Consider the following 17,007-nt stretch of genomic DNA (forward strand, 5'->3'; position numbering starts at 1 on the left):
CACACACACACACACACACACACACAGGATTTATTTGTACTCATTAGTTAAGACTTGCAGCAGCAATCACCGTGCAATTGTTTGACTACAGTTTTCTTCTGTTAAATACAACCATTGCAACATGTTATCCATCCAATGCAAAAACACGACTAAAGGAAAAAAATGGCAACAATATCAGAAACATATAGTGCATGAATAAAAATAAAAATAATTGCCTCCTAAACCTAATAACATAAGTCTTTCACATCACTGTATAGGCCAACTCTTCTGTGCAGAATTGTTTGAATTCAGCCACAGTGAAAAGTTTGAGTATGAACTGCCTGTTTAAGTTCGTGCCACAGCATCTCAGTAAGATTTAAGTCCAGCCTGAATGTGCATGTCTGATTGTGTCTGTATTTAGGTGAATGCAGTGGGGTTGAGAAAAAAAAAGTCTTTTATTGATCTGAAATAAAGTTTGCAATCTGTGGCATTTTATGTTCAGCCAACAGGACTTGTTCATAGGTAAAAAGGTGGGTGGCTTGTACTGTGAACAGTGAATCACATACTGTTACCAGTTGCTGAAGCTGTGGGATATTGCAAACTGCGGTAGGGCACTAAAGAAACTGTTCAAACTCCAGCAGGGCAAACATACATTTATTTCAGCTCTAGCTAGAGGGACACATGGGAAGAAAAAGGAGGGAAAGAAAAGTATGAGGAAGGATGAAAGGTTATTCTCGATATACCTGGTTAGGTGCAGAAAATTATATTGATCTTAGCTTTGATGCTTCTAAGCCACGCATCAGTCTTTAGACAAGTAGAAAGACTTGGCTTATGAAGACAATAAGGGGTCTATCATATGAGTGGGAACAAATCCTTCAAATGGGAAAAAAGTTATTTAAAATAAAATCCAATCCATTAGCAAATATAGGAAGTCGCTCAGTTGGAAAATGGGATCCAGTCCCCAAATGTGGCTAAATGAAGAATCCACGAGAGGCTGAAATAAGTATGTATTTGTAACACTGTTACCAAATTGCAAAAAACAGCCAGGTAGGTCAAACAAGGTAGGCAAAAAAGTAAAGGAGGGTTAAATAAATGTTCAATAACACAAACAACCAAATGGAGTCAAAATGAAAGGAGAAAAAAAAAAAAGAATAAAAAGGGATGTTAACTCCACTGTCATACACATTAACAGACATAGGGAACAAAATGTGAACGTATTCAACTTACTAATATGAAACAGCCTTTTAGTCACATAAGAATAAAATGTATTGAGGCTGAGATGTATTTAATGAGGCATTATGCAAAGATGGAAGCAAATATTTTGCAAATATCAGAACCTGATGGCATCATTGTTATTTGGTCTCAGTTTCAAAAGCAGCACATTTTTATACCCATACTTGTGTCTGAGTGTTAAACAGTGCCTTGAAAAAAAACCATATGTAAGATTACAAGTCTCACCAGTGCAATACTTCCACACAATCTTTTTCTCAGTAAAGCATCATTCAGTTTTTCCTCTATTATCAGGAACATCAAATAAAACTCAGTTTCCATTTATGAAAGCATTGAGCCGCTTCACCAGTGAATAGGGACTTAATGCCTCATGATCTTACGAGACATTTAAGGCTCCATGCATTTTTAAAGCTCTCTGATTATTATAAAAACTACTGAATGATAACATGCTAACTCAGATTTGGATTTGGTTCATTCTTGTCCCGTTTGCCTTATCATTACGGGAAGGCAGGACAAATAGAGCTATTAAAACTACAACAGTATACGTCATATCAAACAGTGCAAGAGGAAGAGACACAGTGAAAGATGAGATAAGGAGGAAAAAAAAAGAGGGGGGGGGGGGGGGTGACCACTGAGTGAACAAGAAATGTCACTGGACCAGTACAAATAGTGAGCGATTAGGATGTGAATAGTGTGTTGAGAGAGGAAAGACTTCCACCGCTGAAACCAAAGGAAACAGTGTTTGAAGTCAACATTGAAATGGTCTTCAGATTTCTTTACATTTATTTTTATTTAAATAAGCACTGATTTTAAATTTGTCAACATTTATTAAAGTTTAATCATGTCAAGCTTTAATATAAAGGGATAAGGAAGAAGAAGTAGAAACAGAATTATGTTTTCACCTCACAGTATGGGGACATAACATTATCAAATGTTAACACAGAGCAAACACCTACTGTCTGCACTTAATTTACATCTTAGATGAGAATCTCAAATTTGTGGCTGATGATTAGGGGTAAAGATGTTTACAACTTAATAAATACCTAAGGAATCTAATCTGTGAAGCAGAGATATAATTTAAGTAATTTAAAAAAAATTCACCTGCAAGCCACTTTGCAAACCACATCCACCTTTCATGCCATGGCAGTCATATCAGTGTCATATCAGATGCCTGCTGTGCTTCTGATATTCTGTGCTGTGTCTTAATGGTGTGGTTCCCTACTGCACAATAACTGGGAGAGATCCTTGAGATCAACCACAAGTTTCAAAACAAGGATCCTCTTCCTGTGAGGTGATAGTGCTAAACACTACATCCCTGTGTGTTCTCTGGTAAAATAGCAATGAACATCTTTTTGATCTGCAAACCCAGACTCTTTGAAATTCTAAATGAAATGTAAATAGAGCGAGACCAAAGTATAAACAAAAAAAAATAGGAGTCAAAAATCTATAAACTTTATGGTAAAACGGGCTAACAGAAGTCCTGGTCATGTGATCAATGTAAGCATTCATTCTGAAGCTTAAGAGTTAAATATTACTGTTGGCTGTGTGTAAGAAGCAGAGACTGTGGTATGAATCAGAGAAATACAGGCAAAAATCCACAAACATCCTCGTTCAGTGACATGCATGCATATTGTTGACTACACTGCACCAGCATAGATGCTTTAACCTTTGATAACATTTTTTAAGGCAACAAGTATAAGTAATAAGCAGACAAACAACAAAACAAAGTACAAAAGCCTGTCATAATGTCACAGCAGCATCTTTGGAAATGTTACAGACTGTCAGTGACACAGAACATAAATCTACAAAACCTGGCTCTGGAGAGACACTTTGTTCTTAAGTATTAAACGAATAAGCACAGTATGTGTGTCAAAGTCTTTTGTGGAGGAGTACACAGGCGGACGGGTTCTCCCAATTTCAGCGGTGTGGGAGTGCAGTAAAATTTAAGCATTCTGTACACATCCAAACACATGTGCGCACACACAGACAACAGATGTATAAAATGAGTAAACGGAGTAGATAACCCCGGCAACAACAAGCAATACACTCTTTCAGCGTAGAGGTCAGTGACTTGGTGGACTTAGCAACTGTATTTGAATGCAAGACTTGCACTGTAAACTAAGAGCTGACTATGAACTCAAAGTGTACAATCACCTTGTAAAAGCTGATACGTTCCACTGCAGTATTCACTTTCCTTCTTGTCTTGGTGCTTTACTGCTTCGGAATTGCACTCATTTTTATGAGTAAACAGGACTTTCTCACAATTTTACATACTTTAAAAATATTAATTTAATATTGGATAAAACTGTATGAATAATACTTTTTAAAAAGATTTGTTAAATTGACCTATGATTGTTGATCACACATGTGATATTCATCATGTTGACCTACAGCGAATCAAAAATTATAATATCACCTAAGAGATATTGGCTAGTATGTATTTGATGTGATTAGAGTGACAAGGTATACACCCACTTTCTTCTCCCTAAAGAACCTTTTTTTTTTTTTTGACTCTTACAGATATGTTGTTGACTTACAGAGCTATCCAGCAGTGGACCAAGACGTTACACATTCACCAACAGGGGACTGCTGAGCAAGCAGAGGACATCTTCTCCTTTCCTTCTTCAACATGCCATAAATCACACTAAAAATCACGCTGAAACCCTCTGGTGACGTTTTAATTTTGGCCAGGAGGAGACCGGCAGGTGTGTGAATGTTAAAGAGTATGCACAGCAGTGCCTCTGCAGGCTGGAGAAGCTGGATTTTAATGACCCGCTCATACACATTGTTTATTTGTAGATATTTTGTTTGAATGAGTATCTGCCCCAGGGAGGCTATGAGACCCCAGAGCTGATATTTAACATTTTTGCTTACTAAGGGGAGACAGATTTTTTATGCACGGTTAGATATTATCTTTTGTAACAAAATATAAAGGATCAACTTCAGTCTATGGCTCAACTAATATTAAAATAAATGAGCAACACAGAATACAGACAAAAAATGAAGTCTTAAAATAAAAAAAAAATGACAAGGAAAAGAAACTCAGGAGCAAAAAAACCCAGAACAGACGTACTGACAGAACAGACGTACTGACAGAAAAATTCTAACATACATTCACAGCTCATCAAGGAAAGAACTTAAAAGAAGTCAATTCAATTCATCCAAAAATTGTCTAAATTGAGGCTAAAAACTTGGTGAACTTTATAGTAACACTGCATAAGAGAGAAATATAAGCATAGTTCCTGCTGAAGTTAGCAATGCACTTAAGTTCAGTCCCAACCAATCGACTTAAAGCTGCTTTAAAAAAAAAAGTAAAACTAAGTTGTGGGCTGCACACGCACCTGAAAATATTACAGTTTTAAGACTGACTACAGACTTGCGTGTTATACTGGATTAGTAATATGAGCAGCTCCTTTCACTTTGTGCATGATAATTTTATCCATAGTTAGCATGAAAATGCTTCATGTTACTCAAATATGCATCAATACACACTGAAGTATCATTAAATATATTGCAATTTGTCACATTAACTGTGGGCAAAAGTTAATAAATGTATAAATTATTAACATAATAATCCGTTGTGGGATTCCTCTTTGCAGCTTTGATTAAATGGACCGAGGCAACAATCTATAACTGTGATTACTTTGACAGCATATAATCTGAAAAAAGTGTTCTCAGCTTTGCCATGGAAACCAACTTGCAAAGTCTTGTGATTTTCACTGTATTAATTATTCTTATACGAAGAGCTGTGATGTTATTTTTCTGTCAAAGACGGACAGAGGCTGCAGACAGAAGGGGGAATGGATACATCTTTAATTTGCTATAAAATTACACAACTATACCACACAATACACAGTGCATGTGTGTGCCGTACTGCCAGAGTACAAATCCCTCTGTCTTTGAATTCCCTTTAGTACACCATACCTTATCTTTCTGTATCTTAATCTTGTCTCTGAGCTTTTTTCCCTTCAAATACCGTGACATCCTCAGTCAAATCCTGATCATTTTCTTTCTCCTCTTTTTTCATGTCACCTATACATCTACTGATATCCCTCCACCCCACCCTTTTCAAATGTCTTCAGCTCAGAGTTAAAAAGGCATCAAGTTTTTGCTGTTTATTGAGGGAAAATGTGGAGACAGATTGTTTGCCTTGGGAGCTGCTTGTCTGATGTTTGTACATGTGCCTCATTGCGTGTGTGCCTCAGTCTGCATCTTGTTCAGAGAAAGAATTAATCACTCACATCTTCCTGCTAAATAAGCTCAAGGAAGTTCAACGAGTGGGGGAGAAAAAAACATGAGAGAGAGAAGATAATTAGAGAAGATTTATCAGTTGCATTGACCGTGAGTTGGATGTAGACTGACATTGTAATACCAAAAGGTGCATACAGCTATAGCATGACTGCAACTGATAAAACCTGCCATAAATTCATGAAAAACTGCTGAAAACTTCGAACTCCATAACGCTGACTTTGATTAAATAAATGTGACCACACAACTTTGTCAGCTTTCTGACACAGTTCTTTTCTCGACAATACACATTGAAATTTTATCAAAGATGGATAACGTTCAGAGTCTACGGGCAGGATTTGTAATCTCAGTCTCAGAATGACACCTACCAGTCATGCCTGGAGGGGTTTTCAAAAATTTCCCATTGAAATTTTGAATCACCACATCACACTTCTCTGTTGACTCCATCCTGGGATGAAGAAAAATAAGAGGAGGAACTTTAGGACAATTGCTACAAAATACAGAAGCTACAATTCTGCTTAGTTCAACATGCACAAAAGGTACTGAGGTTCTTTAAAAGTAATCCATCCAGATATAAGGGCAGTCTTGTAAGTGCCTTCTGGTTTATGCATCTTGGTTATCTATGAATGCCTGAGAAAAAGGCCTTAGGTAGGACTGTGCATGTCTGTGTGTTTGTGTGTCTGTTTTCTATGGGGTTTCCTCTCCTTTGTCCCAGTTTAAAAGCTCCATTCAGTCTGATCTGTTGTGTGTCATGTCCTCTTTGTCTGCCCCTATTCAGCTCTGCTCACCCAATCACAGCTCAATGACTAATTGCCTGCTTGGCAAGCAAAAGCCAGTGTGTCAGTCTCTGTGTGTGTGGAGAACAGCAAAACGGTGACGGTGACTGAAGAGTTAGAGGCTGTGTGTGTGTTCGGGATGGGAACACGCATGACTGTGTGGGTCGTGGGTTTTGTTCATGTAGCCAGTGACCCTGAATGTAGCCGACTTCATTCTAATCACTGACACACTCTAGGATGCAACTGAGAAGGCCCCCCCTCCGTATACACATACATTCAAAGTGGATCTGTACAGCTAAAATACCTTCAGCTGCAAATGGAAACGAATCAGCTCAGGATCACATTGTAATTATCTTAAAGAATGTGGATTATAGTAATTATATTAACATTTTTTTTTATTATGTGCCTAATATGTAATTATAGCAATCAGAATAAACATATGGTCGATAATTCACAAGTTATTTTTTTCCCCTCAGTGACCTTTAAGGCAGTGCAGTAATATCTAATATTTAAAAAAATTTAATAAAATCAAAGCTAGTAGCGGAAAGCATAATCTCAGTAACTCAAGAATCCCAAGTATCCTGCGGTACCTGGCAAAGCCAACTCCTCTGCTAAGGCCATTGGCATCCCTCAGTATCCGCGTGGAAATGACGTGACCAAAAGGCTTCAGCATGTTCTCCAACTCCTGCTCATCCATCGACACAGGCAGGTTAGATATGTAAAGATTGGTGGGGTCCTGCTCCTGTTGCTGTGAAGAGAGAGGGGTAGAGGGTGAACAATCAGTGTCAATTCAAACCAGGAAAGAGAAGATGCATCTGTTTATGCAATGTGTAAAGGACTTGAGCCACCTCTCGTTTCGTCATATTTTGCTTCCAAGGAGGCAGATGTACTTGTCGTTTTTTAAAGTGGTTTTGAGCAACGAGGCTTTCTTGAGGGTCTTTCAAAGTTTCAAAAGTGGACAGTGGCTGTTTTTTCACAAATTTTCAGTCCAGTCCTTGTACTTCACCTTTTCTTAGGAATGTTTTTTAAGCCACTTAAAAATGACATGAATGTTCAAGCATAAAGGAATCAAACTAAACAAGTGAGCCAGTGTTGTGCCTTCTGTCTACATCTAACAGGCAACTTGGCAAACAACCACTTTTAAATTTGTATGTTTAGGCACTTATCTGGTAGCAGCCTGCTGCAATAAACATGGTGGTACCCTCTGATTAGTGGAGTATATGAAAAATTGTAACAGTTTGAAGGGCATAAAACTGTATTTTGTACCAACAAGGTGATTCCCAAAGAGCTATTACATGCAAATTTATCATCTATTAGCATGGTGTGCAATGTGTGCTCCCAAAAAAAAAAAAGTATCTGAGAAAACTGGACAATTGGAGGAAGTCATGTCCTTAAGAAATAGAAACAAAATTCAGGACCTTCAGGTAATCCATCTACTGTTCACAGAGGACTCATCAGAAATGGTGTCAGTGCAAGGAGCCATTTTTAAAGAAGGGAAACGAAGAGAAAAATCTGAGGTGTGCCAAATCATCACTCCACTGGACAGAAAGTCAGTAACAGGCCGCATGTCGTCAGTATGTTCAGAGGTGTACAACGGTGAGTGTCTCCATTCCAGCTAGTGGTGTCGACGGCTTGTTGAAAGTAATGGAATTATGAACACAGAAAGGTACGGCCAGATTTTGATACAGTACCATCCCGAAATTGGCTGTGGCTTCAGTTTTAGCATAACAATGATCTCAAACTTACTGCCAGTGCAGCAAGTTCAGATTTAAGCACACACACGCACACACACACACACACTATCAGTCATGGATTGGCCTCTGCAGAGCCATACCAAATATTAACTTTCAAGCTTGTCACAATTTTGTCTTCTGTTTACAGATTTCAGTAAATCCCTACACCTGTTTCCTATTTTCCTCAGAAAATATGAAATGAGAGGTGACTCAGGACTTAACTCTTAATTCTCTCAAACTTAAGCCAGTAAAATGGCTGCTCATCAATAGAGAAAATGGGTAAAATATTATGTTACAGGAAAATAACCATTTCATCTATTCATTCATAATAATTTAGCTTCTTAAAATGTGTTACAAATATAAAGTGATGGAAATGGAAAATAGACGTTGACTTAACACTGCGTTTTGTGTAAAAGGTTCAGAAGCTGACTATTTTGCTTCCCCCAAATCTGGTTTTCCAGCAATAAATGCATTAAATGTTAAGCTGTTTGTTTCCATGTTTATGACTGAACACTCCACTGCAACATATCTGTGAATTTAACTCTAGAAGAAGCATATCTTTGCAAACGGGAATAAAAATTTCATTGAAAAGGCAGAACATTCACTTCATGCTCAGACCCCAGAAGCAATAAGGAAACCCCCTCCAGATTCATAAATGTTAACAGAGATGTATTAAATTTTTCCAGGGGAATGAAGGAACCTCCTCCTTATGTGCTTCTCAGTTAGTTATACTAGTATACTTCAATTATTTTTTGCTCTGCTTGGCAGCGCTCCACTGAAATGATCCTCCGCAGGAGACCAAAGCCTGTGTGTGTGGTGCTTACAAATTAAAATAGCATTGAATCTAGAAAATGGTCTGACAGAGTGGTATTTTTTTTTTTTTAAAACAAAGGATTAAGTACAATACATGCACGGTCCATAACAACATGATTTCAATCTATTACTTCCGTATTTCATGAATATTATTAGACATTCCCCAAGAGTTTCTGTTGATGCTGTAAATGGTTTTGTGATGTTTCATAACTCACAACTGCTGTAATCTAATGCTTATGCAATGCTTATGTACATATCCACTTTAAGCTTGGTAATATCTTACAAATCATGAGGGCAGATTTGACTCATGACCACTATAAACCTACAATTTCTGTTCTTGGCTTTTTCTAAACTAAAATGCATTTTGACACAATCAGCAAGGATAAGTGTCTCCAGAGTCTACAAGACATTTCATAACATAAATAGTGTCACTACTCATTTATATGTAACAATTCTGCTGTTATAATGCAAAAATAATTCAGTGTGTAGCATGTAACATGCTGTAATTCAACACAATTTTATCTCTGAAGCAACAGTTCACAGCAATAATATTCGTCTTAAGGTGCGTTATAATGTAAAGGTAAAGATCCTACAATATAAACATTGGCATATACTGTAAACACATGGTGAGTAAAAACAGAAGTCCAGCAAGTTCATCAAGTAAAGATGGAGTTTGTCTCCCAAACCCTAATAGCTGAATGTTAGGGTAAGTTCTAAGAACCACAATTAGGCCTGTGGCCCAACAGTGAACATGGTACTAGGAGGTCTTTGAGACAGGATGGGGCATGACCATTCAGGCCTTGTAGGTGAAAGTAAATATTTTAAATTCAATTCTGGATTTAAACAGGGAACCAGCCCCTAGCCCTGCGACCTGTCCAGCGGTGTGCCCTGCTTCTCGACCTATGATAGCTGGGATAGGCTCCACATCCACGATAGGCAGTCATGACTATGGTTAATGTTTGTGTTGAAGGACACAAGCTTGACAAAAATAATTAGTTAGAAAGTAAAAGCAGAAAACTAAACATGTCCATGCCTGGAGTTTAATTGATTTTTGTAATCTGGCTTTACACTGTAGAGCAATAATTATATCACCTGAACTGAAGTGTTTTCTAATCATTGTACATAAGGGAAGCATAAGGTGAAAAGCATCAGTCCCAGCTTTAACAAAAGTACAAATCAAAGCTTTGCATTTGCTTAAGTGTTGTGTTCTAGTATCTGTAGTGAAATAATGCAACTAACTATACTAAATGTTTCACTCAGCTCAAGCAGGACAAACACTGTCGGAGACCGCGACAAGATCATTAGTAACAGTCATTAGTGCTGTTTCTGTGTTACAGTGTACAACAAACCTGACTAAGAGTCTTCAAAGTGACCATTCCTCTGCAAATTACTGAAAAATCTGGAGAGCAAGTTAATAATGGCTATGATTATAACCTATAAAGACCAATTACAAATAAAGCTTTATTATACAGCAAAGAAAACCAACATTGCTCTTTGCAAAAATAATTACTACTTATTTTTCTTATTTGACTAAATAATTGCCATCTACTGAATCAAGCAGCCATTTAACATTTAAGTTCTGTCAGTCTGAAAATCATGTACGGTGCTACAGTAGAGTGTTACAACTTATGTCTAAAAATGTATCGTTTCATGCATCAGTTAAAACACTCGACTCCAGGTACGCGACGGCCAACCGGAAACACTTCACGCAAGTCGAGCTGCCCGAGATTCACAGAATTTACAGTAAATGTTACATTTTTGTGATTTATATCGTTATCGGGACGATAGAATTCTTATATCGGGATATGAGATTTTGGTCATATCGCACAGCCCAGGCCAGTGAACACTCTTTCAAGGATGAGGAAGTACACATCTTGGACAGGGAGGAAAGCTGGTTTGAGCGTGGAGTCAAGGAGGCCATTTACGTACCTAAGGGTACATCTTTTGCCATCTTATAATGCTGTGATTGCAGCCATTCCCCAAATCTGTGAATGGTATTCATGGCCATTGATCAGTGGTCTTTGATCAGTGGGTTTTGGTCAGTGGTTGTTGATCAATGGTCATGAGAATTTGCATAATTAAGATTAAGGAACTGACCTTCCAGCCCATTGTTCCCTCAGTGGGCTGGTTTCAGTCATTATGCAAATGTACTGTTTATAAGATTGGGGAAACCTGCTGTCAGCTGAGACTGAAGAAGTCACTTGGATGAGTGACGAAACGTTTCTCCCACAAAACGCTACGTCCAGATGAACAGAATCATCTTTTTGGAGATAAACGACGTTTTTATATCGTCATCCGATATATATCATTATATCGAACAGCCCTATCACCAAGGGGTCCTCCTTGTTTGAAAGAGACCAATGAATATAGCCCAAAAAAAGTCTGTTTCTATGTCCATACGGCCACCTGACCGTAGTTTTAAGACAGACTTGAAACACTGTGATCTCATCATGAAAACATTTTAATAAGGTCTGTCTTGAAAAGCAGAGAAACTACAATTTACACAGGTCTGAAGCGAGCACAAGACTTTGATGATTTCAGTGATGTAACTCTTTCAGGGAGATGACTCTGAAAGCAATGACAGATACTACAGCTGTAAAATTCTGCAGCTTTGATGTTGCTTCTTTCGTCTGTCACTGCTTTTATAAATGGGAGCGCACAGAAACATGCACGCAAATGTAAAGGAGTATGTCCAAAGTCAGAGGCTCTGTGTGGGAAGACAATTGTGTCATCTTACATTGGACACTCAGCCAAAGGAAAACCCTTGCTGATGGAGAGATATATTCAGATGTTAGAAAGAAAGGTAAAATATTTCAGACTTCTTCACTGAACTCGTTCTGCTGATTCTGAGTCACTGATTGCATAGATTGCTTCGGTCACAGTCTGCCAAGCTTGGGTCTCCCACTTTCCAAGCATCTCTGGTGCATGCAAAGAAAAGACTTCAGTGGATGAAGAAAACATTTAGATTTAAAGACAGGCTCATCAGGTAGCTCTTTTATTGCATAAACACAAAGGTATTCACACACAAACACATGTACACACACCCAAACTGCTGATCTCTAAACCTTGGGGAGCCAGTGGCTATGATGTGCTGTGAGCATGGTTTGGGTCTACTGCAGAGAAATACGAAACTATTCTGAGACAGAATTGTTCTGAGAAATCTTCTTTACCAAGGTCACCATGAAGGCATACAATTCACATATTTTTCACATAATTTTCATGCCGATTAAACCATTCAATGACCCTTTGAGCCCCATCCTAGAAGAGACAATTTCAGTCATGAAAGAAATCTAAAACATATGATAACGGTGGTCACTAAAGCAAGTTTGTATTGATTTGCATCTACCTTCCCCCCACCCTTTTCTTGATGATGGTGGTGGGACGGTTCCCAAACCATTCCAAAGAAATTCCTTCTATAGCATAACAGAGCCACTGGGTCCACTTACTGTGGAGTGGCACAGTTTCCATTTTTCTTTCCTGTAATTTGTCACAGACACTGGAAGCACAGTAAGGACAGGGGTTGATGTCTTCATGCCCATTATAAAGAAAAAGAATGAGTATGTTAATGCGGGCACCTGAGTTTTAAAGTGGTTAAAAATGTTATCGCCACACAAAGATGATCTCAAGGATCTTTTATTATGATTCAAACAAACAAACATGTGTGTCTGACGATACCGTGAGTTTACTAGTAATGAAAATAACACAGAAAAATCAATTTTTGCTTCAACACAGAGCTTTGATTTTGAAGAAATAATCTACCAATAATACTGGCAGGCCAATATTGTTGGGTGATATTAGCTATTAGCCAAAATATTGGTGTGTGCATTTATAACAGGCAATAGATGAAAATTTAATAAAGATCAAATAGACATGAAAAAAAAAATATCCTCAAACATTTTATGTTGATGTTGCATAGTTTGTCCACCAGAAGGCACTCTGCAACTTCCCTTTTGGAATGCCATTTATGCAACCAAAGCTAATCCAATCAGAGTTCGGCAGAGCATAAATCATTAAATAAATAACTACACATAACTGAGAAATCTGGTCATGTTTCCTTTGTCTGAAAGGAAAAAAAAATTGGCTAATATATCAGATTTCCAGATTTTTAAATCATCTAATATCGGTATCACATCGATCTTAAAAATCCTACATCAGCCAGGCTCTATTATTATTTGTCAACCAAAGCCTTAATATAACATGTCCAGTGGATTTATATAGCTATGTGAAAAATTGTTACAATGCACAACCAGTTTTAAGGCTCTCTAAACTGTAAAAACCCAAGAGAAGATTCAGCAGTGAAACACTCCAAAGCTAATAAGGGAGAAAGCTGCAAAACTCTATCGCTGCACATCCAAGTTACAGGAAACCACTAGAGAAATCGCAGAGGAAACTAAAACACAGCAATTAGACTGTTGAAAGTCTGAATTTCTGTCATTCAAACAAATAAGCTGCAGAGTCTATGCTGTGCATTACTCTTACTGTGGTACCACTGACAGAATCCCTCTCCTGCTGTTTGCAAACCACTAAAAGATTAAATGGTAAACCAGAAAATTTCCTAACCCTGTGGTCAGTTTGGTCATCATGTGTCTTATACAGTATCTTTCAGCAGTTCGCCAATTTCAGAAAAAAAAACTGGGTCAGCTGTTTAGGCACACATTTTCCATATAGTTTGTAATTTCTCTAACAAGGGGAATGAATGCAGAAAAAACAAGATGGAAGTCATAACCTCACTACTATTCTTCTAAATTTATGTCTTTCGTGCCTAAAAATTTTAGGCTCTCTTTCCATCATTCTTATTGGCTCCATCGGGGGAAATCTCGTGGAAGATGAGCATGAAAATCAATGGGGGCAATGTAATGTTTTACTGTCACAATTTAAATTTTACTACAATACCTCCTTTCAAAACAGATTTCTGCACAACCTGTGCATTTGCACTGCAAGTGGGATATGAGCTAAGGTGCTCTGGAGCACCCACACGTGAATGAACTCTACTTGACTTTGCTTAAAGTTGCTGTTTGCACAAAGTTACTTCACAGTGATCTCTCACTCTGCATGTTGCAAATGACTCACTTCTCTCTTCCTCTGTCCCCACGTCATTCTCTATGTCTCACTCGCTCTCTCTCGTTGTAACATCTGTCGCAAGCTGGAAGCTGCTTCACACCAACTGTGCCTCTCTCTGACTGGGTAGCCTGCCTGCCAGCTAGTCAGCCAGTGTTTTCAGCCCCATTAAACCTCATTGCTGCATTACTATAACAGGTCTATGCCTCTAATGCTCCTACACTGCAAGGCAAAGGCACCTGCTGAGGAGCTGGAGGGTAAAGCGAGGGCAAAGCAACGGTTAAATATCTGTGAGAAATGCCAGATCAGTCTGCGTGTCAGTCTGCATGAGCTGAGACGGTACTCGAGCATCACTTTTCTCCGCAATTCAGCTCATATCTGAAATCCCAACACTTCACATCAGAACTAACACTTTATTACCTCCCACGACCCTTAAAGAAATGAGCAGGAATTGAACATGTATGGAAGGAAAGATGAAGAAAAACAGTGTAGACAGAAACGCTTTGAAAACAGACAGCTGACCACTTTCAACCAGAAGCAGGCTGATTTGAGAAAGCATTATGTGTTGAGTCTTCCGTTTTACCTAATCCATCCATTCTTACTTCTCCTTCACTCACCTCCTTCCAATGCTCTAACCTCCTCCAATCTGTTCATCCTCCCCCTTTTCTCTCCTTTTTTCCCCTACTTGCTATTTGCTGCTCCTCTCTGCTCAGATTAAAACCTAATCTCCTATAATGGTAGCCTTGCAGTCTAAAACACTATCTGAATGCTTAATTAATATTTAAAGGGCAGAAATTTCCCTCCTCTCCCTTCTCATTCTTTTCCCGTCCTCCTTCCACTTTTCTCTGCTTCTGTGTCATTTTCCTTCATCTCTCATGGCCAGCTCTCGCCATCTGCATTTCTAACTTCTTTCATCTTGCTCTTCCTTAAGTTCTAATCTTTCATAATGATTGTCTGAGTGTCTAAATGCTCTCTAACGGCTTAATCAATACTTAATGAACATACCATAAATACTTTATGAACCCTAAACCCTGAAATCCCCAGGGTTTCATTAGCCATGGAGATATACACTTTTCTACATCTTCGACATGACTGGAAGCTCACTGAAATCAACACTGGATACTGATTACATCATCATTTAGTCTCTGGTCAGTACATATTATCGTAGCAATGGCAGCTGCTTCTAAGTTACGTGTGTTTATGTGTCTGTAACAGACAGATCATTAAAAAATTGTCTATGCAAGATGCAATTTTACCCAGCTGTAGCGATACATGGGATGTATCTTTTGTAGTAATTCTAACGCTTTTGATACGCCACCCACACATATTAAACTGCTTTGCAATTCCAACTACATGTCAATTTATTCCTAATGGATGTGTGAGTATTTTGAGGGAATTGGGTTTGATATGCAATAGGGCACATGCCCTATTTAATCATCCAGGTAAGAAAATCCCAAAAAGTTGATTCTGGTCATCTGGGCGAAGCGTTTTTCAGAGGGAGAAACGTTTCATCACTCATCCAAGTGACTTCTCCCACTGAAAACGCTGCACCCAGATGACCCGAATCAACTTTCTGTGAGTGGGGCACATGCTTTCAACATCCAAACACACATTTTTCAATCAAAAATAAATAAGATAAAAACGAGACAAATCCATGCACTCTGTAAATTCCAGTTTTCTGCTCTGGTTAATTGGCTACAAAAGGTCAATTAGCTTAGCTAACTTTTAAAGGATTGCAGTAACATTCCAGGATCATTAAAACTGTAGTTCAAGGTTTTTCGAGTGATGACATATGAGAATATATTCAGAAGTAGAAAAGCTATTTTCCACTCTGTGACTCTCTAGTGGCTGTGAAGTGGCAAAGAAACCCTGATGACTCAAAGAAATGGCATCACTCTTGACTAAGTGAGAGACTGACTATGTTTCAATGTTTAATTCAACTACAGGACAGTTTTTTTCTTCCACAGGCTTCTAACACTGCATCTTCACACTCTGTATGACTCATTTCAAGCATTAGGAGATGCCTTTCTAGATAATTGGCGCTACACACACACACAAAGATCTCACAGTTACACATAAAGCGATTAATCCGTTTACCCATCTATCCATTAATTTACATGTTTACTTGTTTCCTTTTCCCTCTTTTCTTGGACTTCTCCCCTGTCCTGGCATTGCAATTTCAATATGGCTTCTTCCACTCTTCTCATGTTTTACTCACTCTGTCTCTACTGTGTATTAAAAGGCCAGTAATTCGTCACAAAGTGCAGTTCCTGGTGCACATCAGTGTGCAGGCTGCTCGTCTTCCAGCCGCCCAGAGCTGGAATCAATCACCCAATCCTGAGACACTGAAACCATCAGGGAGGGTCAGACAGAGGAGAAAGAGACACACAAGTACATGGAGAGGAAGACAGAAAGAGTGTAGGTGGACATGCAGACAGAAAAGCCTTGTGTGGATTAAGTAAACATTTCCTTGACTGGATACAGACAAAAAGGTTTCATAAGTTGAGCAATTTAATTTCCCTTGGGTGTGATTTGAAATAAGAACAGAAATCATGAGATAGGCAACATCAATAGACTAAACAAAACGCTGGTCCAGATGTAACGTTCCATCAGTCATATTGCTTTTTTTGTTGTTGTTGCTGTTTATTCTTCAAAGTGACCACACAAATGTAACTTATGAGTGTGGGCCTGATTCCTAGCAGCTGAGTAGAAGTGGTGTCATTTCCTGTGGTTATGTGGCTGTTGTTGCTTTCTGGCACTGCGCTGAATCTTTTTCATCTCAAGTTTCTCATCTTATGCGATGCCAGCAGAAACAGGTGAGTGATACCTGTTGGGATTAAGACTATGCTTTTAGCTGACTGGTAAAAAGTTTGAGGATCCTCCTTGAGAAGTTTTTAAAGAAAATGTATAACAAATGTTACATTAATTCCTTATAGCTGATTGCTAGAACGCAAGGTAATAAGCCATGGGAAGATAGTACTATAACACAAAAATCCAAGCACAAGGATGATACACACAAACACCTCCACAGCCCACCCTGTGTGCACATTGTACACACACTTCTCTCTATTTAGTTCTCCCTTTCTTTCTCTTCTGTAGTACTGAATGCTGTAATCAACACTAATGGGACTCAGCTGTTGGCCAGTCTAATTACCTGGAATGCAGACAGA

At 38.5% G+C, this 17,007-nt stretch overlaps 1 protein-coding gene across 5 annotated transcripts in view; it reads right to left on the bottom strand.

The window, feature by feature from the left end:
* Nucleotides 1-17,007, bottom strand: part of LOC309717931 (RNA-binding motif, single-stranded-interacting protein 3-like) — a 162,899-nt gene that overhangs the window by 29,129 nt on the left and 116,763 nt on the right. For all 5 annotated transcript variants that reach the window (XM_082552863.1, XM_082552862.1, XM_082552864.1 and 2 more), the window contains 2 exons: nt 6,824-6,981; nt 5,826-5,905 (listed from right to left, as the gene is read on the bottom strand). In XM_082552863.1, coding sequence (XP_082408989.1) covers nt 5,826-5,905; nt 6,824-6,981 — 238 coding nt within the window. The remainder of the gene's footprint in view (nt 1-5,825; nt 5,906-6,823; nt 6,982-17,007) is intronic.

This window comes from Aulonocara stuartgranti (assembly GCF_965226115.1).
Source record: "Aulonocara stuartgranti genome assembly, chromosome: 11".
Lineage (NCBI taxonomy): Eukaryota > Metazoa > Chordata > Actinopteri > Cichliformes > Cichlidae > Aulonocara > Aulonocara stuartgranti.